General features: G+C 36.3%; 2 protein-coding genes across 3 annotated transcripts; one reads left to right on the top strand and one right to left on the bottom strand.

The window, feature by feature from the left end:
- Nucleotides 1-12,850: 12,850 nt before the first annotated feature.
- On the top strand, nt 12,851-16,942 carry LOC108215886 (uncharacterized). Its single transcript, XM_017388495.2, has 3 exons — nt 12,851-14,458; nt 14,591-14,780; nt 16,598-16,942. The coding sequence occupies exons 1-3, from the start codon at nt 12,890-12,892 to the stop codon at nt 16,723-16,725; spliced, it is 1,887 nt and encodes a 628-aa protein (XP_017243984.1). The 5' UTR covers nt 12,851-12,889; the 3' UTR covers nt 16,726-16,942.
- A 390-nt stretch (nt 16,943-17,332) lies between these two features.
- On the bottom strand, nt 17,333-24,787 carry LOC108218976 (polygalacturonate 4-alpha-galacturonosyltransferase). 2 transcript variants are annotated; one of them, XM_017392176.2, is made up of 11 exons: nt 24,541-24,787; nt 24,159-24,321; nt 20,760-20,794; nt 20,610-20,669; nt 20,359-20,496; nt 20,191-20,236; nt 20,066-20,112; nt 19,573-19,907; nt 19,131-19,488; nt 18,130-18,711; nt 17,333-17,963 (listed from the first exon to the last, which is right to left on the bottom strand). In XM_017392176.2, the coding sequence occupies exons 2-11, from the start codon at nt 24,313-24,315 to the stop codon at nt 17,688-17,690; spliced, it is 2,034 nt and encodes a 677-aa protein (XP_017247665.1). In that variant the 5' UTR covers nt 24,316-24,321; nt 24,541-24,787; the 3' UTR covers nt 17,333-17,687. The 2 variants fall into 2 exon arrangements, with proteins under 2 accessions (XP_017247665.1, XP_063948594.1); XM_064092524.1 differs by having other exon boundaries at nt 17,470-17,963; nt 20,760-20,815; nt 24,541-24,676.
- Nucleotides 24,788-25,910: the final 1,123 nt, after the last annotated feature.

Genomic DNA, 25,910 nt, shown 5'->3' with positions numbered 1-25,910 from the left:
CTCAGAAGCTGAACCTCTTTTAGAGACTCCTGTTGTCATTAGATATGAACTCAAACAGGAAGACCTTAAATTGAAAGAGAGTAATGAGAAGAGAGATGAGATCCTGACATCACTGAAACCAATCAAAGTGAAAGGCAATGTTAGGTTGCCTAAAGCTGGTTTAGGTGTCAACTCTGAGAGAACTAAATTCAACAAGCCTAATAATTTTGTGAATAGTAAGAACAAGAACAATAGATGTCATTCTACCGAAAACTTTAAATCTGATAACAAGATTAGAGTAGAATCTATTGATGTTCCTACTACTATGACTGATACTCCTGTTGTTTCTGCTTTTGATGCATGTCATAAATCTTGTAGTGTTGATAATTGTATGACTTGTGCTTTCAATTTGATGTCTGCTTATTTTAAAAATTTGCATGCTAAAAATGAAAACACATCACCTAGACAACACACAAACAACAAGCATGCTAGATCAAAGACTGCTAGTCCTACTCGTGTTAGGAAGGAGACTTATGTTCCGAAGCCTAAAACCAAGGTTTATAAGGCTGTTGTTAAGGAAGTAAGTTCAGTCAAATCGGAACCAAGTATCAGTCCAAGAGGCTCTGTTGTTACACCTGATAGAAATCAGTTCTTTAAGTTTGCTGGACCCAATCAAGTGTGGGTCCCAAAGAATGTTTAATCAATTTGTCTTTTGCAGGGTGCCAGTGGAATTGTTCGTGTTACCTGGGTGCTTGACAGTGGAGCGTCAATGCACATGACTGGCAATAAATCCCTGCTGGAAGACATAAGAGAAGGAGCTGGCCCTACAGTCAGTTTTGCTGATAATAGCAAAGGTCGTACTGTGGGATATGGCAAGTACAAAATTGGAAGGATCATCATAGAAGATATTGCAATAGTTGAAGGACTTCAACATAATCTCCTGAGTGTCAGTCAATTCTGTGACAAAGGATATTATGTTCATTTTGAAAAGGAGATATGTATCATTAAACATATCAAGGATAAGCGTCCTTCACTATGTGGCATAAGGAAAGGCAATATATTCGTAGCTGATTTATCTTCTGGACCAGGAAACGAAGTTCACTGTTTCTACGCCAAAGCGTCTGCTGAAGATAGTTGGTTATGGCATAAGAAGCTCTCACATCTCAACTTCAAAACCATGAACTCTCTAGTCAAGAGAGATCTAGTGAGAGGTTTGCCTTCCCTGGAATTCTCATCTGATGATCTGTGTGAAGCTTGTCAGAAAGGAAAAGCGAAGAGAGCATCTCACAAAGGCAAGACCATCAATACCATTACAGATCCACTTCATTTATTGCATATGGATTTGTTTGGCCCTGTGAATGTTGCATCCATTGATGGAGGAAGATATGCCTTGGTTATTGTGGATGACTTCTCGAAATTTACTTGGGTTTACTTCCTTGCTTCTAAGGATGAAACTCCGTTGACAGTGATTGATCATATAAAGTTAGTTGAATTGGATAAAGGTGTGCCAGTCAAAGCTGTAAGGTCAGACAATGGCACAGAGTTCAAGAATCAAACTCTAATTAACTTTTACTCTGAAAAGGGAATTAGAAGGCAGTATTCAGCACCAAGGACTCCTCAGCAGAATGGAGTCGTCGAAAGAAAGAATCGTACATTAATTGAAGCTGCAAGGACTATGATTGCTGAAGCAAAGCTTCCTCTGTATTTTTGGGCTGAAGCTGTGTCTACTGCCTGCTATACCCAGAATAGAACTTTGATCAACAAGGATCATATGAAAACTCCATTTCATCTGTATAACAACAAGAAACCTTATGTCAAACATCTTCATGTCTTTGGAGCCAAGTGTTATGTTCTCAAGGATGGTGAAGAGAACTTGAACAAGTTTGAGCCAAAGGCATCTGAAGCAATTTTTGTTGGTTATACAAATAATGCTTATAGAGTTTTTGTAATTGATACTCTGTCAGTGAAAGTTAGTGTCAATGTAACATTTGATGACACTAAACTACCAAGTTTACAATCTGCTGATCCATCTGAATCTCTGAAGTTTGACAACTATCCAGATTCTGATTCAGATGATGATGTGCCACCTGAGGTTGCAACAGGTGATGACAACAATGATAATGATCCAGGCAATGGTGGAGGAAATGGCAATAATGCTGGAGATTCCACTGATGCTAGTGGTGGATCATCAAGTCATCCTGGCAACAACTCAGGGGGAGCTGGTGGATCAACTAGTCATACACATCAGCTTACTGACAATACAGCTGAATCATCTAGGACACAACTTCCAAGGGAAAGGATTTGGAGCAGAGATCATCCCTTTGATCTTATAATTGGTGATCCTGATGTTGGTGTAAGGACTAGAAGTGCTACGACAAATGAATGTCTATTCTCTGGTTTTCTATCACAATTAGAACCAAAGAAAATAGATGAAGCACTTGCTGATCCTGATTGGGTTCTTGCCATGCAAGAAGAACTCAATCAATTTGAGAGACAAGAAGTCTGGGCCCTGGTTCTAAGGCCAAAAGGAAAGTCTACAATTGGAGCTAGATGGGTCTTCCGTAACAAGTTAGATGGTGATGGCATTGTTGTAAGAAACAAAGCCAGACTGGTCGCAAAAGGTTATTCTCAAGAAGAAGGAATTGATTACGATGAAACCTATGCTCCAGTTGCTCGTCTTGAAGCCATCAGAATATTCCTTGCATTTGCTGCACACTCCAACTTCAAAGTTTATCAGATGGATGTGAAAAGTGCATTTCTGAATGGAAAGCTGGAAGAAGAAGTATATCTGGAACAGCCCCCTGGCTTTGAAAATCCAGAATTTGCTGATTTTGTTTACTTCTTATTCAAAGCTGTCTATGGGCTCAAGCAGTCACCAAGGACATGGTATGACACTCTCTCTGAGTTTTTAATTGAAAACAATTTCACTAGAGGTGTCATAGACAAAACTCTCTTTTACAAATTGCATGATAATAATATGATATTTGTTCAAATATATGTTGATGATATTATATTTGGTTCTACTAACGATAACTTGTGCAAGAGGTTTGCTAAGTTGATGCAGAGCAATTATGAAATGAGTATGATGGGTGAGCTGTCCTACTTTCTTGGTCTTCAAGTAAGCCAAAAGGAAGATGGCATCTTCATTTGCCAGTCAAAGTATGTCAGAGATCTTCTGCGAAAGTACAATCTAGAAGACTCTTCTCCGGCAAAGACACCCATGGCCACTGCCACAAAGCTTGACCAGGATAAATCTGGTAAGAAGGTTGATATCTCAAGCTATCGAGGTATGATTGGCTCTTTACTCTATCTCACTGCTAGTAGACCAGATATTATGTTTGCAACATGTTTGTGTGCTAGGTTCCAAGCTGATCCTAAAGAATCACATCTTATAGCCGTCAAAAGAATCTTTAGATATCTTAAGGGTACACCTGGTTTAGGTATTTGGTACCCTAAGAATACTGGTTTTGACTTAACCGGCTATACAGATTCTGATTATGCAGGATGCAGGATTGATAGGAAAAGTACGTCTGGAAGCTGTCAATTTCTAGGACGTCGGTTGGTTTCCTGGTATAGCAAGAAGCAGCATTCAGTGTCTACTTCTACTGCTGAAGCTGAGTATATAGCTGCTGGAAGCTGCTGTGCTCAGATACTGTGGATCAGAAACCAATTGAATGATTATGGGATTTCTGTCGACAAAATTCCAATATTTTGTGACAACACAAGTGCCATAGCCATTTCCAACAATCCGGTTCAACATTCCAGAACCAAGCATATAGATATCAGGTATCATTTTATTCGAGAACATGTCATGAATGGTACAGTGGTATTACATTTTGTGCCCACGACTGATCAAATCGCTGACATCTTCACTAAACCACTTGATGAATCCACTTTCTCTAAGTTGGTTTGTGAGCTAGGGATGTTAAATATGACATGATTCTCATTGTATATATTTTTAATATGCTTTATATATTTTTATATAATTTTATGAATTTTCTGTGTATTTATAGGTATGTTATTAGATATTATATGATTGTCTGTATATTATTTGATAATTATCTGTGTAATTATGCATGTTTATATATTTATCTGTAATTTTCTAAATGCCTGATTACTTCCCTGTATTATTCTCTATGCATTTAGATAATTATTTGTATTCATTTTGTATTTTTCAAAATTAATTAAGCATAAATATTTGAATTTAAGTTAATTCATTTTTATGAATTAAAGTTAAGTTCATAAGTATTTATATTTAATTAAAGTTGAATTTTACAAAATATATGTGTAATATTTAATATTGTTGTTATTTTAGATTTTTGATTTAATGTGCAAAACATTTTATTTCAAAAATAAATCAAAAATCACCTTTTATATATATTTTTCGTTTGTTTTTATTAAGAAAAACTCGGCAAGACAATTACTTCAATTGTCTTACCGAATTTTTCACGTTTTAAATGTCTTTTTCTGTTATTCTTCGTGCGGCAAGACAATCCATACGATTGTCTTACCGATTTTAAGATTTTTTTTCTTCTTTTGCTGAGTAATTAACTCGGCAAGACAATCGAATTGATTGTCTTACCGAGTTCTGTGGCTTCTCTTATAAGCTACTCTCGGCAAGACAATCTTTACGATTGTCTTACCGAGAATTCCACTCCCCTCTCTTCAGTTTCTCGGCAAGACAATCCATACGATTGTCTTACCGAGATTTGAAGTGCCAAGACAATACATTCGATTGTCTTACTCCCCTGTTCATTCATCCCCTTCACTTACACACGCATATACACACACATTCTCTCGCTTTTTCAAGTTTTGTTCGAAAAACTTGCTGATTTCGTACTAGTTTTTCAAGTTTTGTGTAATAAACTTGCTGGTTACTCCCATTAACGCCTCAACAAGACGAAACGCTGCCCGATTTTACCGAAATTCACGAACTAATTTAGCGAGTTGGGGTTTAAAATCGCTGATTTGGACGAAGTTCTTGTGTTTAAAGCATTTGTTTGTCTGAGGTTTATCAAGATTTGCCGAGCTTGGGTGTGGATTTTGATTAGTTTAATTCAAACCCTCTTTCGTGTTCTTGGAGTTTTTGGAGGGTTTCGAATTTTGTGGATTTTGTGGAGATATTTGAACTGTTTTTGGAGTTTTGGTTCAAGTTGGATTGATTTTTCACACATTAAGTTAATTAACTTTTAATTCGAGATTAAATCAATATTTCGAATTATTAATTAATTAATTAATTGTTAATTAATTATCAAGTGAAATTTGCGAGAAATTTGAGAAGTATCGTTTAATTTGATAAATTCTCGCTTAATTCATTTCATAATTATACAAATGGCTGGAAAATTTATAATCCAAGAGACCAATTACAATGCCTATCTGGATCCTGAGGTTTGCCCGAGCCGGTTCAAGCACTGGGTGAGATTTCTGAATGAACAATGTATCGCCAGTACTGCCCTCACCGCATCTGCAGAGTTACAGATACAGCCACTCTACGACTTCTACTCAACCGCGCTGAATTCTACACTGCTAGAAGAGTACAGGATGATCGGAGATATAAGGCTTGGTGATGTGAACGGCCGAAGGAGTATTTTGATTACATCTGATGATGTTAATCGTGTTTTGGGTTTTCCTAGGGGCAACTTTGCTGAAGTTCCTGAGGAACCAGAGTTGGTACAGTTCTTTCAGACCATACAGTACCAAGGAGATATCAATCTGCCCAAGATGTCTAAGGGTCATTTGAAGCCTGAGTGGGAGATTTTCTTTGACACCTTGGCTAAGGTGTTCTCTCCTACAGATCGCAGAAACTTCCACTACATCTCCAACATCCTTCAGGTTTTTGGACTTTGCATTGCTTATAATCGTCCAATTGATTTTGGCAAGATAATCCTGAAGGAGATTCTAAGGAAAATGGGACCACTGATGAGTCGATCAGTGGATAACAATGATAAAGTTGAATGCTTCTACCCTCGGTTTCTTATGCTGCTTCTGAATGACAAGATGACGGAAGCTGATAAGAACTTCTACTTCAACAGTGAACGAGCTTTGGTCAAGAAGGCCAGTACTAAGTTGGTGAATAAGCTCGCTAAATCTAAGAAGCACCTTTCTGTTCCACTTGTAGTCACTCCATTCATGTCAGAGATGTTCAACGCTCCGTTGGCACCTCTTCAGTTTAATGTGGCTCAACCTGAACCCCTGCAACAACAACAACCTCACCAGCAACAACAACAACCCCTGCAACAGTTATTTCAACCACAACAACAACACTCTCCTCAACCATCACCTCAACAATCACCTACTCAATCACCTATCCACCACCAACAAGAATTCCCTTCAGTTGAAGATGAGCCTCTACAATACAACTTCTTTGAAAATAACCCATCTTCATCTGAACCTATAATACCCCTCACTCAAACACAATACTCTCCTCAAACACAATCAACCTCACAACCACTACCATCAGAATCTGCTGTCAACCCTGGACTTCAGGAATTCAGAGATAACTTACAGGTAGCTCAGGTACTTACTGACTTCTCATCTAACTTTAATGTTGATATATCTGATTATGGTTGTAACTTTGATTTGTTTTGTCAGCCTGCCAGCAATGAACCTGACAACACACAGGTTCATATCCCCGCTGATGTTTCTTTGCAACAAACTCTCTCTTCTCCAAACACAACAAACATCACTACTACGAAACCTGTTCGTAAAGTAGCCCGGAAAAGGAGTGGGAGTGCTTTTGTGTCTGAACCCGCAGCTCTGTCTTCTCTAAAGAAGCAAAGGGTGGAAACCTCTAAGACAACTGCAGCCTCATCCTCGCCTTCTCAAAAGGGCTTGGACACTGATATGGCAATACAGTCTCTGGAGTCATTCTCTCAACAGAGTGAACCCATTGAAGTTGACCGTCCAGCCACGGTAATCTGTACAGAGTCAAGCACTGATCTAGCACTCACTCTAGTGCAAAATCAAGCCAATACACAGGTTACTACACTTTCTGAGAGCACAGTTTTTCAAAACCAATATACTATGTATGAAAAATTTGCTGATCATTCTTTCTTTAATGATCAGGAGCTGCTTGGCAATGTGCAAGTACATCTGCCGTCAATGGCATCCGGAGGACAATTTGTTCCTCCACTACCTTTGAACCCATCTCAGGGAACATTGGTAGTATATACAGGTACATCTGGAGCTATGAGTGAATCGAGTGATGAAAGGCAAACACCGAGCGATACACTTGCACGAGAGGCTAGTGAAACAGCTTTGAGTGTACGTGAGGTGAGTGCACACACTAACACAGCTCTTTTTGAGGAACAGATTGCAAGGTTACAAGCTGAACTTGCAAGAATGATTGCGGAGAATGAAAGGTTGAAAGGTGCACAACTGGTCACCTTAGAGAAGAAAGTAGAGGAGGAGCCATCCAGTACTTACAGGGATGAGCTTAGAGCTGATATCCAGGGTTTAGCTGTCGAGATGAGATCCAACCATGAGCTCTATATGTCTAAATTTGATGAAATCGACAGCAAACTGGATCAACTTCTCAGTAACTCCAAGTCTGATGATCCAACCTCCAGAGAGGATCCCTCAACTAAGGGGGAGAATAGAGACAAGGGAGGAGAAGACAAAGGAAACAGCTCCAATCAAAGTAACAAAGGGAACACTAACACCAATACTTCTGATTCTGCACCTGGCAGAGAAACTGAAAAGTCTAAAGGCAAGCAACCCATGCATCAACAGGAAGACAATTATGATGCCTTTCCTAAGGAAATGGATGATGATGATGTGTTTGATGCCACTTACTGCCAGAATCAAGAAGATGGTGTATTTGATGAAGCTTATCTGTTCCAGACAGAAGAGGAAGCTGTAGATCTTGAACATGAAGAGTTGGTGAAAAAGTTCAAGATGGAAAATGAAGCTAGGAAGCGAAAGCTCAGGGACTTTCAGAAGCTCCTAGAAGACAAGCTGATTACTGAAGAAGAAATCAAGAAGGAAAAGCAGAAAATCTATGATGCTGCCTGTGTGCAGAAGAATCTTGATATTAAGCACAAAGTTGGTAAGAGTTGGGACATTGCACGGAGAATCATCAATGGACCTCAAAGGGAACCCTTCGACGACAAGAAGTTCATGTCTTTGATCTATGATCTAAGGGAGGTAAACCCTGATGAGGATTTATTTATGCATGCCTTATCTCTTGAACTGTGGTACATTACAGTTGCTGTCAGGAACTTGCTAGATGAATGGGAGCTTATCATTTATACCAGGAGGAACGGGACATTCAGACTCTCAGTTGAATTCTTAAAGTCATTTACAGTAACTGAGCTCTGGGTGCTTCGTAACAAAGTTAAAAGAAGCTCTAATTTGAATGAACTCCTTCGAGACAAGCTGATGGAACATGCTGAATTCAATAGTCCTCAGATTGTCAAGAAACCTTATTGTCTGAAGTTCATCAATGACGACGTCATAAATACTGTGTATCTGAATGATGAAGCATTCCCAAAGTATCCTGTGAACCAACTGATCCTTGCATCTACTCTCCTTAGAACCAAGGGATTCGCTTCGAAAGAAAAGGCTGATGCTGATAGTGTAATAGCTGACTACTGTCTTCGGAATGGTATTTCTAAATACACAAGGAAGATGAAGCAAGTCAAGAAGACTCAGCCTGCTGACTTTCAGGAGGACCCTGTGGATTTGGAAGTTATGCATCAACTGGCTCTGGCTAACGAAAGGATGAAACGTGGTGAAGCCACTACTGCAGAAAAGCCATCCAGGGAAGAACCTTCAACTCCTATTCTTCACAATTCTGATTCTGAAGAAGGAGAAGTTGATCTATAGATTATAGGGTATTGTAATATATGTTCCAAAGGAACACCCCTTTTGTAATCTATCTTATTATGTTTGAATCTGGTAAATGTTTAATGAATACCAGAAACTTTTGCTATTTATCTTTCAATGTTTAATCCTTTGTCTTATCAGTTAGTTGAGTTATCCTCTCGATAATTTGCATGTTATGTTAACAAACAAATAGGGGGAGATTGAAAGGCATATGTTAAGCCTATTTGTAATTAAGAGGAATCAACTCAACTCTGATAAGAAAGCAAGAAAATAGCAAGTACTGTTAACTGGAATCCGTTCGAAGAACGTCAAATGATTTATTGAAGATTTTATGTCAGAAGAATTTCAGGATGCTGCTGCAAACCACTGGAAGAAGTTCATTAATATGATCAAGCCTCAGTGTACAAATAATCTTTTGTAGCACGTCCAGAAGATCAGAAGGTATAAAGTTTAAATACTTTATTTATTCAGAAGATTCCATATTGTGTCAACAAATGAAGATGAACTAAGAAGACGAAGAATCGACGAACAAGCCACTGCCTAATTGTTTAATTGACAAGGAATATTTAATTCAGCTAGTTACAGATGAACCAGACAGTACATTTGTGTATCAGCTCATCCGGTTAAATATTCTGAGTCAAGAGAAGGTGGTCGTTCAATCAAGTCGAAGATCATAATTATTTAAAGAAGACTGAAGACTCTGCTGAAGAAGGAAAAGGATAATTAATTATCTAATTATTATTTCACTTCTCAAAATAATTATATTGGATGTGTAATTTATTTATTAAATTAATTCTATCTCGAATTAATTTAATTTATGAATTTATGCATTTAAAATAATTAAGTGAATATTAATTGGTTAATTAATTAAAGGGAAAATGGATTGTCTACTTGAAATACACAAGGAAAGACAATCTATTTGATTGTCTAGTTGAAAAACAAGAAGGAAAGACAATCTAGTTGATTGTCTAAGTGTTTAACTACAAGGAAAGACAATCCAAGGCATTGTCTTGCTAAAACAAGCAAGGTAAGACAATCCAGTGGATTGTCTTGCTGTTTTAAGCAAGGTAAGACAATCCAAAGGATTGTCTTACCGACTGTTGCCTTCACACAACACGGCAAGACAATCTCCTAGATTGTCTTACCGCATTTATCCCCCTCCTTGACACGGGAAGACAATCTCTGAGATTGTCTTACCGATTGTTGCATTGTCTTGCCTTGGTAGCTTGCAAGACAATCCTTGTGATTGTCTTGCCGATTGTAGAACAGTAAGACAATCTCCCAGATTGTCTTACCGCACTTCTCAATTGTCTTACCGACCCCTAGATTGTCTTGCCCACGGATTTCATTGTCTTACTAGTTGTAGACAATTAATTTAATTGTCTTACAAGCTCTAAAATAGCAAGACAAAGTGCCAAATTGTCTTAGCAAGCTAGGGATTGTCTTTGCCACCATTGTCTTACTAGTTCAAGGGTTTTGCCTATAAATATGGCTCTCCCCCCTTCATTTATTCTTGTTCAAAGTATTGTAAAGCTTTCAAGTTGTGTTAAACTTGCTATTCGTTAAATCCACAGTTTACTGTGCTTTGATCATTCGGTTGTTTTGTTCCGCTGAGTTAGAATACTTTCTGTCAAATTTATTCTACGAACTAGTGGACATAAAAACGAACCATATTAATTATATAACGACTTAAAACATTGTTATATTAATTAATCTTAATCTGATTAACAAGTTACATTCCAATCAGATTTATTCCGCCGCGATTATTTTTAAGTGACGATTGTATTCAACCCCCCCCTTCTACAATCGTTCCAGGACCTAACAAGATTACAATAGAATCAACTGAATACAACCCATATGCAACCATATATGCAACTGAATTCCTGATTTCAAGTTCCAGTTTTCAAATGTCATTTTCGACCTCATATTTGCAACCACAGTATTTTTGAAAATATTTTAGAGAAGGTAGTATTTTTGAAAATAAGATTGGATAAGGTAGTATTTTTGGAAATAAAATTGAAAACGTGATTATTAATAAAAAAAAGCCCTAATTTTAATGTACAATTCAAATTCACTAAATTATTTAATGATTAATGGTATATAGATGAGGTCCCTCACTCTCCCTTTTTTTTGTTCTCTTTTAGGTCACACACATATGAGTGAGCATTTATTTTGGTTAACCGAATACCGAAGCAAATTAATTTAATTTTTATTCATTTGTATATTTCAATATTATTAGTATTAGTAATTTGGATTGTATATTAATCTTATTGTCAATAATTTAGTTCGAAACTACTAATTTTTTATTTTAATTTTTTTCCAAATTTTGCTCGTAATATTCTCTACAAAAATTTGATAAAACCAATTATTTTGGTTATGAGTGATATCAAATCATGTGCACAAAATTTATTAAATTTATGCAAATGAATAAATTACAATAATACTTTTATTAATGAGAGCAATCAATATAGGTATGTATTGTGTACGTAGTTCATTAATTAGTGAGAATATAATAGCTACATTAATTATTGATATTTTTGTAATTACATTATAACTAAGGGTACAATTGAGATTTCACGGGCATTTTTTTTGACAAATTTTGCCCTTGGTTCTTCTTTTATATATAAAAATAGATTCTTAGGTATCCTGACTTAAATATTGAGTGACTTGGTGATTATCTTATTTATTAAACAGTAGTATTCTGCTTGCTTCTTGTATCCTGGAGACTAGAGTTGGCTTTATCTCTTTGGCAGGCTCATTAAAGTTACAGTCCACCAAGTGTTAGCAATGCAACAAATAAGAGAAAATTATGAGAAAATAGATCCATTTAACATGGATAATTATGTTATAGATCCATTTTCTATTTCATAACCCGATCAAACCGATCCGAAGTAATACAAATTGGTTTGGATTATGAATTTAATTTTTATGGTTTGGGTTGAGAATTTTAAAACACGATTTAATTGGGTTGGGTCGCTAAATTTCTTTAACCCGCCCAACCCGAACTGTGTACACCCCTATCTTATACGGTTGTACCAGCTTCTGTGCTATGCTTCCTATCTAGTTTCAAGTTACTCCCTCCGTCCCCTGGATTGTATACATTGGGGGACGGGGAAGTGACACTGACTTTAATACTCTTGTAAAGTGTAGTTTTGCAATTTATTTCTAAAATTTTCTTTTTCTGAATTAAAGTTTGGATAAATTCTTATTCAGGAAAAAAAAATCTCAAAAAAAAATTACGGAACTACATTTTATAAGAGCATTGAAATGCGTGTCGAACTGTTGAAAAGAAACGTATATAATTAAATGGATTCGAGGGAGTACAACTTACTCCCTCCGTCCCAGCCAGTTGTATACATTGGGGGACGGGGGCGCGACACGAATTTTAATGCTTCAATAAAGTATATAGTTCGGTAATTATTTTTAAGATTTTTTTCTGTATAAAAGTATAACATTTATATTTTTACACAAAAAAATAAAATTTTAAAAATAAGTTGTAGAACTATGGGGGTGTTTGGTTCATGGTTAATGAGCCCGGTTAACGGGAATCGGAACCTTAATCCCATAACAAGTGTTTGGATTAGTTATTTGGTGCTATGAAATGGGAACCACAATCCTTTTAGGTGGTTAAACCATACTCTTAATTCCCACCCCTTGGGTTACCATACCATTCCTGTTCCCATTAACCCCATTCCCATACCCTCCATTCCCTTTCCCGATTCTCATTCTCAACTTTAATCCAAACGCCTCCTATGTTTTATTGGAGTCTTAAAAAGCGTATCGAGCAGTCAAAAAGAAACGTATACAATTGAATGAGACAGAGGGAGTATATATGAAAACAATTTATATTTTATAAAATATTAAAAATAAGTTGTAAAACTATGTTATATGTGTCGAGCAGCGGAAAAGAAATGTATACAATTGAATTAGACGAAAGGAGTATATATATATGTGTGTGAAAACAATATCAATTTTTTCTTGGGGAATAATTTTTTTATTTTTCTCTTGTATAAATAGAGTTGGAAACATGAATAAGTGTACAGATGCTCGTGGAACACTCCACAATCTTTTGAATTTCACCAACATGACCATACTCCAATTCATCCCAAATACTCTCCGCCATCAAACACACCACCACTTGTCCCCCACCAAAAAATCACTCTGCACCGCCACTACAATGTCATTTTCTTCATCAAAATCACCCCCTCCCACAATACAAAACCAAGAAAACTCTTCTTTAAATCAAGAAAATGTTGATACTAAAAATTTAATCACCCAAATCATAAAATATCATAACCAAACCAAACACTTCTTTACCAAGTACTCTAGAGCCCCTCATGGCCTTGACTGGGCTAACCAACCCGACCCGTTTCGCCGTTACATTTCCTCACCTCTCCTTCCTCTTCTACACCCGACCCGACCCGAATCACCCCTTTACTCATCTCTCTTCCATTCACTCCCTCCTTCAAAACCCATCTCGATATCCAATCTTTCTCAGTTTCTGTATGACTCTTTGTCCCTTTCAGCTTGGAAAACTACCGGGTTTTCGAGCTGGTCACTTCGGGTCAACCCGAGCAGTGGGAATTTACACCCGACTGAAGCTTATATCATTTGCCCCCCTGTTGCATCCTTGTCAAGTTCATGTTTTGTTGCTCATTATGCACCAAAGTTGCATTCTTTGGAGCTTAGGAGTGAAATCCCATCTGGGTTTTTCACCAATTTTTTTCCAGAGGGTTGTTTTCTTGTTGGGTTATCTTCCATTTTTTGGCGGGAAGCTTGGAAATATGGGGAGAGGGGGTTTAGGTATTGTAATCATGATGTGGGTCATGCTATCGGGGCGGTTTCAATGGCAGCTGCTGGACTTGGTTGGGATGTTAAGGTTCTTGATGGGCTAGGGTTTGAGGATATTGAGAAGTTGATGGGGGTGCAACTAGAGGAAGAGATGGCGATTCCGGATAGGCCAGTTAAAGGCGAATTTCCTGAGGTTGAGTTTGAGCATCCGGATTGCGTGCTAGTTGTTTATCCTAGTGGGATTGGTGAATTTGATGTGGATTATAAGGGATTGAGTTTGGTGATTTCAGGGTTTTCGGAATTGGAGTGGAAAGGGAGGGCTAATAGGCTTAGTAAAGAGCATGTTGTTTGGGACATTATATATAGGACTTCGGAGGCGGTTAAGAAGCCTTTTACAGGAGATGATAAGTTTGTGAATGATCCATTTGTGAGTGCTGGGGTGGTGAGTGGAAGTGTATATAAGGATATTAGTTTGCATGAATTGGTAAGGAAGCGTAGGAGTGCAGTAGATATGGATGGGAAGACTACAATGGCGAAAGAGACATTTTATCAGATTTTGCTGCATTGTATGCCTTCCGGTTCAGAAACTGGAGATAAAGAAAGGAAGCAGTTGGCATTGCCATTTCGAGCTCTGCCGTGGGAATCTGAAGTACATGCTGCCTTGTTTGTTCATAGGGTTGTTGGATTGCCCAGTGGTTTGTACTTTTTGGTGAGAAATGCAGAGCACTTTGATGATCTCAAAAGTGCTACTAGATCAGAGTTTAAGTGGGAGAAACCAGAGGGTTGCCCAGACGGCTTGCCATTATATGAACTTGCAAGAATTGATTGCCGGGAGTTGTCCAAACGCCTTTCTTGCCATCAGGTGTCATTTTTGAATAGTGCACTAGAGTTTTGTTGATACTATATGCATTTGTTTTTGGCTGTGTTTGTTGCCTATATTTTCTATGATTAATAGTATTTTACTTGTTGCTAAGAATTATTGTTCTGTATGCAGGACATTGCTAGTGATGGCTGCTTCAGCCTAGGTATGATCGCTCATTTTGAGCCTACATTGCAGAACAAGGGTGTTTGGATGTATCCTCGGTTATTCTGGGAGACTGGGATTCTTGGCCAGGTTTTGTACCTTGAAGCACATGCAGTTGGAATCTCTGCTACTGGAATAGGTTGCTTCTTTGATGATCCTGGTATGTTCTTTTCTGTGGCGTTGAGTTTTAGATGTGATATATATGCTACTCTTATACCTCGCTCTCTGAGATGTTGAGCTGTGCTCTAGTGCAAAATGACCAGAATATTAAATTCCGCATACGAATTCAAAAAGTTGCATGTTAAGGGAATGCCATAATTTCTTTTAGAAAATAACTCAGTAATATCTGCTTCTTGTGTTTGAAACTAGAAACATGCCTTTCATTTGGCACACGCATTACATGGATCAAAGCTTACTACCAGTGGTGACGTTTTGTCGCAACAACTGGTTTTCGTTGACTTTTGAAAGCTCATGCATCTGTTAAGTACTGAAAAATCATTACAGTATTATTTATTTATTTTTGATAAGAAATTATTGTATTATTTTATTTATGTATCTAATTTAATATCCTAGTCCTTTAAATGAAGGGAACATGTTGCCTTGTAGGAGATTTAAAGAATTTGTTAGTAATTTACGAGGGCATAATCAACCAGTTGTGCTCTAGACTTGATCTGTTAAAGAGAAGTGTCTCACTATAGTTTAAAGATTGACAAACTCTTTCAGGAAAACACTCTTGAGATCAATATATACTGAAAGCTTCATATATATAAACCCTTTTCTGAGTTGGTATTTTATGTAGTGCTTTTTTTTTTTTCTGAAGGAGAAAAGTTAGGGACTTGAAATGTTTAAAATTGTGGCTTTTCTATTTAAAAGAATTTATAAGGTATAGAAAATGGATATTAAGAATTGAATACCGAGTGATATTAATTTAGATGATTTTGAGTTGAATGATTTTTCAAAATGAAGTGGACAAGGGAGGCGGAGACATGAATTTGAGTGAATAGATGTTGTAGAATGTTTAAGTTGGTTTTAATAAATTTGGAATTTTGGTGACAAAATAACTTGATTGCAGAGTCGGTTATGAAGACTGAAAAGGTTTTTCTGTATATGATGGAAGCACAAATGTCTAGTTATGTATTTATCATTAGTTACCATAACATTATTTGTTTTAATAAATATTGATACATCAGGATTTTGTCATCACAACCTCATTGAGAATATGATGACCTGCATTCTATATTATTACACACTACTAAAACAAGATAACCTAAGGATGAATTTGAGAAAACAAAATTAGGGATATGATGATAAAGCGTCCAATAGTGGAAATAATAATAAAATTTCCCTTCTTATATTTGATTCATTTTATTGTGTTATTATATTACATTATTTTGTTATGGTATCACATTTAAATGAACCAATTATTATGTTTTCATTTATCAATTATCTTGCATCTTTCTGATCCATGTATAAAACCTTATTAAAACAGCGGATTGAGAAATTTAGCTCCAAGAAATCTTTGTTCATATGTACTGTTGAGCCATGTACATGTAACATTTATCGATTGTGAATTTAGTGGAGATTTTAAGCCTTGAATGTTATACTTGGGTGAATAGAGTTGCTACAACTGATCATTAGGATGGAGATTGCCATTTAAGAGAGAACAACACTTGATTCAAGCTTTAAAAGTGGGAACTGTGATTTTGTGAACAAACAACCTACAAACAGAGAGATATTATGTTTTCCCATTCCTCTTCTTGCCTAATACTTCTAGAAATAACTTGTAGCCATTACGTAACTATTATTAGAAATCATGGAGCTCTTTCCATCTGACAACTTACAAAATGTTTTACAGTAGTATTATCAGAAAATGTGTGATGTTCATTTTGCAAGTACCGACCATCTGTGATTTTGAATAGATGTAATTCCATTTGCAATTGTGTTGGACTAACACTTTTGTTGTTGTCGAGCTTGCAGTGCATGAGGTTCTCGGATTAAGAGGTTCCGATTACCAGAGCCTTTATCATTTCACAATTGGAGGTCCTGTTATTGATAAGCGTATAATGAGCTTACCTGCATATCCAGGTCCTGAAGATGATCAATAATTATCAAAATGCAAGCTGTTGACACCGAAGAGAATACGGATTATAGAGTAAAATAGAGTTGAATATAATTAGATACTAATCGGAAAACCTATTGTCTGTCTGCTGTACATGTATGCAATGAACAGCATTGTATATCCGAAATACTCAGAAAAATTTACGTTCAGTGGAGTGAATATAAATTGAAATTATAATATTTTTCTATATTTTTACATAATAATACATGTTTATACATATTTCAAATTCGAAAGCAGAAAACATTGGAACGGAGCCGAGCAGGGGAGTATCTTGTCCTATGTCAGAGAGCAGCTGGTCTGTCTACAGGCCACGTCTGCTTAATCTTATTTTTGAAAAATAAATGCTTTTTTTTTGAAAAATAAATGATTTATTTTTTAAAAAAGAATATAAAACAACTGATTTTTTAAAAAAGTATACATAAGTACCTTTAGAAAAGAAATGACTGCAAATAAACAAATGATTTATTTCCGCAAATCAGGAAAAGTGTTCATCATAAAAAAACAAATGACATTTTCGCAAATCAAAAAAAGTGTGCGCCAGAATATACCCGCCGCTATAAGACCAATCAAACGGAATTTATTACATACGGAACTCAGCAGCTTAATTTGATAATAATATAAAAGGAAATCTGTGAAGAGTTCTGACACTACCAAATGAGTGAGAAAATTAACTGGCAATTAATTACATCATATTGACACAAACTTGGAATCTATATTTTCGCATGCTTAGTATCTAAAACATCTCCAGATAACTCTGGAGGAAAGTCTTGTGAATTAATGGTAACAAGCGACTATATCAAATACATTTATAAGAGGTCACAAATGAATAAATTTGGATCAGGGATAAACAATGTCGGAACAAGGCAGACAGGAGGGCAGTCAAAAGGTCTCCTTCGTTAAAAAGAACTTGAGTAAACCACAGATTGCAGATTATTTTTTGTCAGACGTTTATTCACTTAACTTGCAACTGCGGATAAATGGATGGTCAACTTTGATATACTTAGTCCAGTAAGGTCGATACTTCGTCATAGCTAATTCCAACCATGGTTTCATATTACCATTGTAATGAATAACAGCGGCATTCTCGATCTCTGTCTTGTCTACAGTCGGACTATAACCCAGGCCAAGCACATGCCATGACTTATCAAGTGGATGAGTAAGCCGATAAAACGTCATCAGTCCAGGAGGTAATGTCCCAAGCTTCCACAGAACCCTATCTTCATTCTAAAACAAAATGAAAGGACAAATCTAAAAAATTAGTGAAGGTGCCAGAAAGATATATATTAATCTATATATCCTTCAAAGCCAAAGATAGATTCCAGAAGTACTAAGGATGAACATTATTATATAAATAGATAAAATATTAGATGAATGACTGAGAACAGTTTACCATGGTCTGCCACTTGTGATATATGCCAGTTATATCCTTCTTTTTCCATTCCTTGAGATCAAAGATGTTCATACCATATGCCCAACCACATGCATTAGGATCAAAATTTCTTGCAATATGGGGATTTGAAAAATTCAGATACTTGTCAAAACGATGAAAGCTCTCGCCACAAGTTTCAACAGCACCATTAACATTACCATTAAGATCGACTGACCACAATCCAGTCAAATCCTTCTGAACAACAATGTCATCATCAAGGAAAAGTATCTTGTCCAACTTAGGATAAACTTGAGGAAGATAAAACCTAAGGTGATTCAGCATGGACAAATATTTTGGGTTCCTGTACTTGAGGTTAGATGAACCAGCAGTGGTGGGATGATCCGACTTAAAATAATATGCTTTCATGGCAGCAGACTCTAATTGTCGCAGGACTGGACAGTATGATGAGTTGAGCCACTTAAATTCATCTACATTTTCAACATGGATGGTAGCTTTTCCCGGAGGATTTAAAAGAAACCACATACTAATAGCTGCAAAGTTCAACTTATCAGAAACAAGGTGAAATACATGTTTCTCTGGTTCCTGCAATTCAACCATGTAGCATGTTCAGTCAAAATGGATATTAGAGCAAGCTACTTCTCTAGCATGAGATAAATTTAATATTTTGCCAACAGCTAAAGGGGAACATCCCAGTAATACACATTAACATTAGTTCTAAATTTCCTTTAACAAAATGGGCAATAGGATTGAAAGTGAGCGACTCAGTCATTTTTGTTTCCAATACATATTACCGCGAGTTTAATATTTCCTTTAACAAAATGGTCAATAGGATTGAGAGCAAGTAAACTCAGAAATTTATAATTCCACAGAAAAAAAGGATTTCATGAATGTTCTGACAAAAAATATTCAGTTTAAAGAGATTTTTTTAGGTTCTTTATAATCACATGGTGTTTGTGTGTGTGTGTGAGGGGGGAGGGGGGGGGGGGGGGGGGGGGGATTACCTTAGCATTGAGGATAGCCGAGTTGACAACAACAGAAGCAGCCAATACATTGTCAGAAAAAAGGGCATAATGATAAAGTTTTGGGTTCTCCAGATTTTCACTTCTGGGGAATTCTCTCTTTTCCGGAGAAAGGAGGTAGTATTCTATAGTTAGGCGCATGGACAGACAATGGATACCATTTGGAATCGTTTTTGCTGCCAACTGACTCAAGAATGTGCTCTGCTTTTTTAGGCTCCGAACTTGCTCATCAGCAGTTTGAAGCATTGCTCTCAGCTTCCCAGTAACAAGCTTACAATCATACAATTTATCTTTAGCTTTTGACAGAACTTGGCCCATGGATTTTATTCTCTCAGGAGCACTGCAAATGTTTTGCTGTCAGAACCATAAAAGATTTTACATGTGTAGAAGTATTATAAATGCTAAAGATGGAATTTTCTATTACCTAGGACCCAGATCAGAATCAGAAGATGCATCTCGTAGAGCATGCTGACTCTCTTTCAGTCGATTCTGTAATTCACGGGCCAAATCAGTTTGGTTCTTCATTGTCGCAATGCTTACATACACCCTTGCCATAATTATTTGATCACGAATCAATCTTACAGTCGAATCAGAATTGCCATCCTCATTCTCTTTTCTCCATAGATTATACTTACCCAGGACTGCTGAGTCAACTGATCTGGAACGTTCAAAAGCATCATTTTCAAGCTTCACAGTTATTTCATCATCTTGTTTTACCAGATCAGCGGCACGCTTTTCTCGTTTCTTTTCTCTTAATTGCTGAACTAAATTACAATACATTAGTAGTTACTCAAAACAAACAATACACATGTTTTTTTAGATTACAGTTACTAAATACAAAATATTTCTCAAGATGCAAATTAAGTATTAAACTACACGTAAAAAAAATATAAACAAAGGTTAAAAATAAATTTTACCCTTCTAGCTAATTTAGCAGGTGTATCAACAAATTGAACATGACCAGCTGAAAGAGAAAATAAGATATATTAGTCCTATTTTCAAATTGGTGAAGTAAGAAATCTTGTACAAAAAAATTTATTACCATCTTTGCCTTTAGGAGTTTCCCGTACAATTTTCGCAGCTTCGGCCTTGAGGCATAAGATTAGAGGAAGATATTAAATAGGAAAAGTTAATATTATATGGAACACGTACTACATGGAAAAACATACAGGAAGAGCAAAGTGCAAATGAGGTCGAGAGTCGTCCTGACCTCATTCAAGGAAGCAGTTTGGTCAACCGGAATCTCTTGCCTAATAAACTTCCACGAAGCCGACAGATTGCTTTTTCTAAAAGAATCAAGACTGAATGGGCCTAAATCATTTGTGTTGGCTTTGATCACATCAATAACCTGTAGCACATATTATAATTAGAGAGCCACGTAACTATTAAAAAGCCAAATACGAAATCAAACTCCACAATAGCCAAATAAGCTAGCATAGAAGTTCCAATAAATAAACTTGCCTCCCTTGAGAAGAGCGATTTTACATTTTGCAGTGCCAACTTTTCTCTCCAATCCAAATCCTGCAGTTTTAAACATAATCTACTCAGCAAGATTAATTTTACTACAATAGTTGTCCAAAGTACGATGAAGGAAAGGGAAATGAATTTTACCTGCTTCATTGAACTGTCTTCAACATCTTGCTCATCTGAAGAAACAGAAAAAGGTTCTTTTCAAACAAGTGGAATGACAGACAAAAAACAACAAGCAGAAGGAAATAAATAAGTTACAAACTCGTAATAGTATAAATATACGATACAATTTCTTGTATTCTATGCTATTGAAGAAGGCCTATAAACATAAAGCAACAACTAAGTAATCAGCATCTAACACTAAACTATTACTCATTTTTAGACTGACTGAAATTATTAAATGTGAGAGCAATGGCCACCTTTTCATTTTATACAATTGTACAGAAAGCACCTCTCGCATAATAAATAAGTATGCATTGAATAGTTAGTTTCAATAAAGCTAAGAATGCGATCTTCTCTAACAACGCCCATATAGGCTTACTCCGAATAGTTCAACACCAAGGCAAAACTACACACTATTCAGGGGTGGATGCAGGGGTACTAGTAGAACATTATCATTAACCAAAATGCTTTTCAAGAAAAACTCTTCTCGTCTCTTTGTGTGGGTAGACTTCCTAGTGTGGAACCCCTCTATTCTCTAAAATGATTGCTATTCTTTGTAAAGACAGGCATCAATCTTGAAGAACATTGGCACAGCCACACCCAATATTCAAATTAAACAAGATTTTAGCACCCAATATTTGATTTCCATAAGAGTAGCCACCACCCAAGAGCAATTATTCCAGTTTAAAGATACAAATGAAAATAGAATTATACTCTGGAAGAGCAAAACTGGCACTTGTCAACACAGAAGTAGGATAAATCAGCAAAACAACATCAGCAACAAGTCAACAACAATGACTTATCTTAACATTTTTGAGTGACGATGCTACCATTGGCAGTCTCATATAATAAGATTTAAAATTGATCACCAAGAGACCATAACATTAAAAGTAACTAGAGTTGCTCAAGAATATTCCAATGAAGAATAACTTAGGGCCTCACTGTCAAGATCTGTCTGTCTTAGCAACCCTATAGTAGTAGTATTGAGATATAAGTAGACTTGTAAGGGTATAAAGGTCATCCGAGGAAGATTAGTTTCTCTCTCTAGGGTTTCTAACCCAATTCTCTCTCTAAGCTCTGTTTCCATATGATTCTCTTTGCTTTCTTCTCTAATTCTCTCTGAATCTCTCTATCTCTGCTCATTATTGTTGTTTGATATTTTTACTGTTTTTACCTCTCAAATACTTAAAATACCAAAAACATACAAAAAATACATTGCCAGGATAAGTTCCTGACACTCACATAGTAAAATTCTGTAATTTCTACTCATATGTGCTCATATAGCATGGACTTTCAAACTCTATCAAAGGAGGGAAATTATTAATGGTACCATCCTAGTCTTGGCTTTTATGAATGGTACCATTTTGTGTTTTTGACTTACAAGCGGTACCACTCAGGAGCACGGTTGGATAGCTCAAGTGATTAAGAGCTTATTCTCTGTCGTCCCAGATCCTGGGTTAGACCCTGGCTCACCCCGAGAATTTGTTAGAACAGATACTAATTTGTAAGGCTATAAGCCATATTTGTCAAAAAAAAAAAAAAAGCGGTGCCACTCTGTATATCATCCGTTAGCAAAACCACCATTCCGTCCATCAAAACGTTAAGTCAACGTTAGTTGACCGTATTTATCCCGTATTTTCTTTTAAAAAACAAAAAAAAATACAACTGAAGCTTGTATTTCTCCATTGTGTTCTTGACTTCTTGAATTCTTGAGAATTAAACATCTTTTAATCATGTTGTTGATGTTCAATTTAAGAGTTTGAGTAACCAAATCGAAACTTTAGACGAGCTCTCTCTATTTCGGTCATTAATTTCATGATAGGATTTCACTTTTCGATCCTTCTGTTCTTCATAGAATTTGGGGGATTTCGTGTTCTTCGTTGATTTCATAGTTGTTTGTTTATGTAATTCGTTTTATGTGCTTCTTATGATGTTGTTGTGTACTTTGTATTGAATTTTAAACAATTTTTGAAGTCAATATTTATTGGTGTTCGGTCCCCAGTTTTTCGTATTTGATTTGGCCGGAGTCAAGGTTTAGTTGATCGTTTGTTTTATTTGTTGGTTGATTATGATTGTCGAAGTAATGTTGAGTATAAACGAAACAAAAACCAAGCTACAACGGAGTGATTTAAGCTATGGTTGGAACATGAACGACATCTGAACCTCGCCGGTTGATTTCTGGAATTTCCAGAATCCGGCGACTTTCTCAGAATCCGGCGACTTAACCTTTAAGTTAACAGAATGCTATTTTTTCTGGTATATAAATACACAGTGGTACCACTTGTAGGTCAAAAACACGAAATGGTATCATTCATAAAAGCCAATATCAAGATGGTACAATTAATAATTTCCCAAATTTTAATTATTGGACATGTTTTATACAGTTGATACATAATATTTATCTTAGCCCCATTATTTTGTGACCTTGGACCATAAAGTTTACTTTTCACTGCATATAATTTGGTTGGTAATTAGTTATTTTTTTAAATGCTTGATTATATTCAAGTATATCCAAAAAACTTACTTGCGAACTTGCTGTCATTAGTAATTCACTCACCCCAGATCATAATAAATTTATAATACCAAATTGATGTCCGACACTCTTAAGTCTATGCATAATTATCAATTATGAGCCTGTCAGGACTTTGCTTTCATCAGGATTGCTGCTAGAAAACATCATACAGTTGGAGGCCTTTACTTACATGTGAAATATGTAAAACAATATAAACATCTTAGCAAGCCCACTACTCTCCCAAACCTAGGAAGAAAAACACTGGTGTCCTAATTATTTAGTAAGGCTCAACCTTGTTAATGTGCCACTATTTTCCACTACCCAACTAACCTACCTCACAAAAGCTGACTCTATTCCAGCTTATTTCATCAGAAAGTTAGTAATCTAATCAATTAAATCCAAAATAACAAGCGAGCATTAACATTAGAATTCAATACACTCACTGCAACATCAGTTGAATTTATTCTCAAAGTATGTGGCATTTATCAAAACAGAAAGTAAAAAAATCACTTAACTAGACATCCACAAAATAATTAAAAATCTCGTTTACTAAACTCATAATTCCTAATCAAAATCAAATATCAACTTAAATAGAACATTATATATATGGGTTTAGTTCAGTCGAGTACTCTTAAAAGGAGTACTATATATCCTACCACATGTTCCACAATATGCAAAATAGTGCTCCAATTAGTCCTAAACTCAGATATGCTGTTAGGATGAAGTTGTAAAAACAATTAGAGTAACATTCACAAACTAATCGGAAATCTAACTGAACAAACTTAGAATTCCTAATCACAATAACTTGTCACTAAACAGCATAAACAAATACACACACCAAAATCCTCAAACGCACACAGACTGACCAAATGAAGTGGTAGCTGTAGTAGCATAAATTCCCCGGCCAACGAAGAACAGCAAAGGCGCTAAAATCGACACGAAAATAACAACCGCAATCGGAAACCTAGATCCGGAACCACCACCACCACCTTTGTTCCTGTGCAATCCTTTCTTATTCGCCATCACAACCTTTCAATTTCAACAAATCCTCAATCAAAAAAGTAGACACACACATAACAAATCACACTAAAACCTCTATAATTAACATATCTACAAAACTTATTTACCTATGCTGGGAGAGTAAAAAATCATTACTTTATTCGAGTAGTAGTTTATCGAGAAATAATGTTAATTTATCGAGATTATTCATTTATGGAGAATTAGTATACGAAGAGAGATCGGGCTTACTGGTTGCTGAGATGTGATTAGGAGCGTATCGGAGATGACATTGTCAATTCCGGCAGGTAAATTGATCGGAATCGGAGCGATTGGGATGAGTGGAGTGAGGGAAACACGGTGGAATGGAGGAATAATAAAATTTTGAGTTTTTAGGGGAGAGAGAGAGGAGAGAAAGGGGCTTTATACAAAGATGTGTGGAGAGGGGTGAGAAACGAAGGAAGCTTGATTGATTGTTTTCTACCGGAAACGTGTCTTTCCTTTTCTTTTTTTTTTTAAAGTTTCTTGTATATACCAAAACTCTCACGATAAAAAAAAGCAGAAGCCACAGGCAGCTCCTGCTTCTCAAAAACAAACACCTAGGGCTGAGCAAACGGTCGGTTCGGTCGAAAACCGAACCGAACCGAACTAACCGAAAACCGAACTTTCAGATTTTTTGAAACCGAACCGAACCGTAGTTACCATTAAAACCGAACCGAACCGAACCGAAATTACTTCGGTTATTTCGGTTCGGTTCGGTTTAAACCGAACTTTATATAAAAAAAAAAAAAATCAAGCACAAATAGAAAAAAAGCATAAAAAAAGATACAATTAAAGTCATAAATATTCTGCATAAAGTCATAAACTTCCATAGCAAATAGCAATACAGTAGCCGTACTTGAATGTTTAATACAGTAGCAATTCAAGTCTATTACACTTGAATGTTAAATACCTGAAGTGTCCTGAACTCAGAAGTAGAAGTCTCGACTTTCGAACTTGTAGCTTGAACTCGCAATCTGAACTTGCAGCTTAAAGTCGCGGTCTTAGTGGTGGGTCTGGTGGCGCAAGGCGTGGATTCAGAAGGTGGGTGGGTCGTGGGTGGCTGGCTCGCTGCGGCAGTGCGGCTGTAGAGTAATAGAGTTTAGGGTTAGAGTGTTTAGATTTTAGTTTAGACAGTAGTCGTAACTAGTAAGCCAAACTTCAGTTATATTACATAATCACAAATTATATAAATATTAACTATTATTTATATTATATAAAAAATAATTTTAAAATTATATATATAAAACTTCGGTTATTTCGGTTAAACCGAAGTTTTGTGTTTCAAAAACCGGACCGAACCGAACTTTTAGTTCGGTTATAACCGAAAACCGAACTAACCGGAGTTTTGAAAAATTCCAAACCAAACCGAACCGAATTTGTACGGTTCGGTTCGGTTAGTTCGGTTTGATTCGGTTTTGCTCAGCCCTACAAACACCCCAAAATGTACGCATCAATTTTCCTATTCACAAAAAGTAGGGAGGATGACCCCGGCCTAGTGTAATATAAAATATAGGTTAATTATTAAAGTAATCATTGAAGTCAACAATAGATATCAATTTCGTTAATGATCTAATTTTCAA

Source organism: Daucus carota, chromosome 4 (assembly GCF_001625215.2).
Source record: "Daucus carota subsp. sativus chromosome 4, DH1 v3.0, whole genome shotgun sequence".
NCBI lineage: Eukaryota > Viridiplantae > Streptophyta > Magnoliopsida > Apiales > Apiaceae > Daucus > Daucus carota.
This window is presented reverse-complemented; position numbering and strand designations above follow the sequence as displayed.